The sequence below is a fragment of the Phytophthora parasitica genome (assembly GCF_000247585.1).
Source record: "Phytophthora parasitica INRA-310 unplaced genomic scaffold supercont2.9, whole genome shotgun sequence".
NCBI lineage: Eukaryota > Oomycota > Peronosporomycetes > Peronosporales > Peronosporaceae > Phytophthora > Phytophthora nicotianae.
Window position 1 is genome coordinate 793,874 of NW_008648995.1, and position 1,290 is coordinate 795,163.

A 1,290-nucleotide genomic window follows, 5' to 3' on the forward strand; every position below is an offset into this window, starting at 1 on the left:
CCATTCTTCTTCAGCATGGAAGGGTTTGACCCTCTTGCCCCGGTTTCCAAGCGAGCTCCACTGGAGACCCGTATTCGTCGCCTATGGGCGAGTTTTCGTGGTGATGGCCCCATGCCAGATCTCGGCTTCGCACTTTGGGAGCGTCGATTTTGGATCCTCGCCGCCGCTGTTGAAAAGGGGTTTGCGGCTGAAGGAGCGGAACCCAACTGCGACAAGGATCTCATCAAGACCAAGACGGCCAGATTTCGAGTCCTGATGGATGGACGGAGTGCTCGGGCAGACCGCCTCCGGAACATGTACCAACTGCAGTATTTGAAGTGGAGTCTGGAGTCCGCATCGACCTCTCAACGCTCACTCATCTGTCCAGAGATGATCATCGAGCCTTTGTGTTTCTTGGTATCCGGTGAAGAACTTGCCGTTCGTTCCCAAGACCACCGACTGACTCGCGGAAGTTAATGCGCTGGTGGATCGACAGCCGTGGTGTGCAAACTGGGTGTACCGACCGTTCGATCACCCGTACAACACCACCTACGTGCCATGCAATCGCGAGGCTCGGATCTTCTGCCCCCGCGGTGTTGATGCTGCGATGGCTAATCAAACCGCTAGGGCGATCATTGCCAACCCGTGCTTGCAACCTCCCGAGCTGATCCCGGACTGGCAAGATCGCTATCTCACGGGAGCAGTGTCTGGGGATTCAACTGCGGCTGTGTCGACAATAGGCAGCGGTGGCGATGATTCAAGTACTCCCGCTCCTCCACCGGCATCTCCTCCTGATGGAGAAGAGAAGGAGAGCGGCGGTGACATGTCTTTGGGCGTACTTGCTGAAGTTGCTCGGCGACTCTCGGCTGATTGAATACTCGGTGCTTGTCTCTTCACCTTCGGTTGCTCAATGCCGATATCATGCGGGCACTCCCGATCATTCTCTCTTAGTAGTCAAAGTTTCACACGCTTTCATGTCTTCTTTCTTTAATCCATTTTCCAAATCGTATTCACGTTCGCATAAATCATCATATGCTATACAAGTTGTTGGTGCAGTAATTCTTTTCGTCTGCTATCATAGGCTGCACCTCCCTGTGAACAGTCCATGCGTGTTCAAGCAAGCTAATCCTCGTCAGCGACTTGAACCGTCTGTAGCCGGCGTTCACTCTTCTTGGCCGGCAGGTAGTCATACAACAAGCCTCCACACGACAGGTTGGATGATGGTTCCCAAGTTGGTTCATCGTATCCGACCCATTTGACTTTGAACTCTCCTACGGCTCGCTCAGTACTCGTTGACAGTGGCATTCGGTC

The 1,290-nt window shown here is 53.6% G+C and overlaps 1 protein-coding gene across 1 annotated transcript; it reads left to right on the forward strand.

Moving 5' to 3' along the window:
- Positions 1–15: 15 nt before the first annotated feature.
- PPTG_06321 (hypothetical protein) lies at positions 16–853 on the forward strand (the record flags this gene model as incomplete). Its single annotated transcript, XM_008900222.1, has 2 exons — positions 16–417; positions 476–853. The coding sequence occupies 2 exons, from the start codon at positions 16–18 to the stop codon at positions 851–853; spliced, it is 780 nt and encodes a 259-aa protein (XP_008898470.1).
- Between the last annotated feature and the right edge of the window lie 437 nt (positions 854–1,290).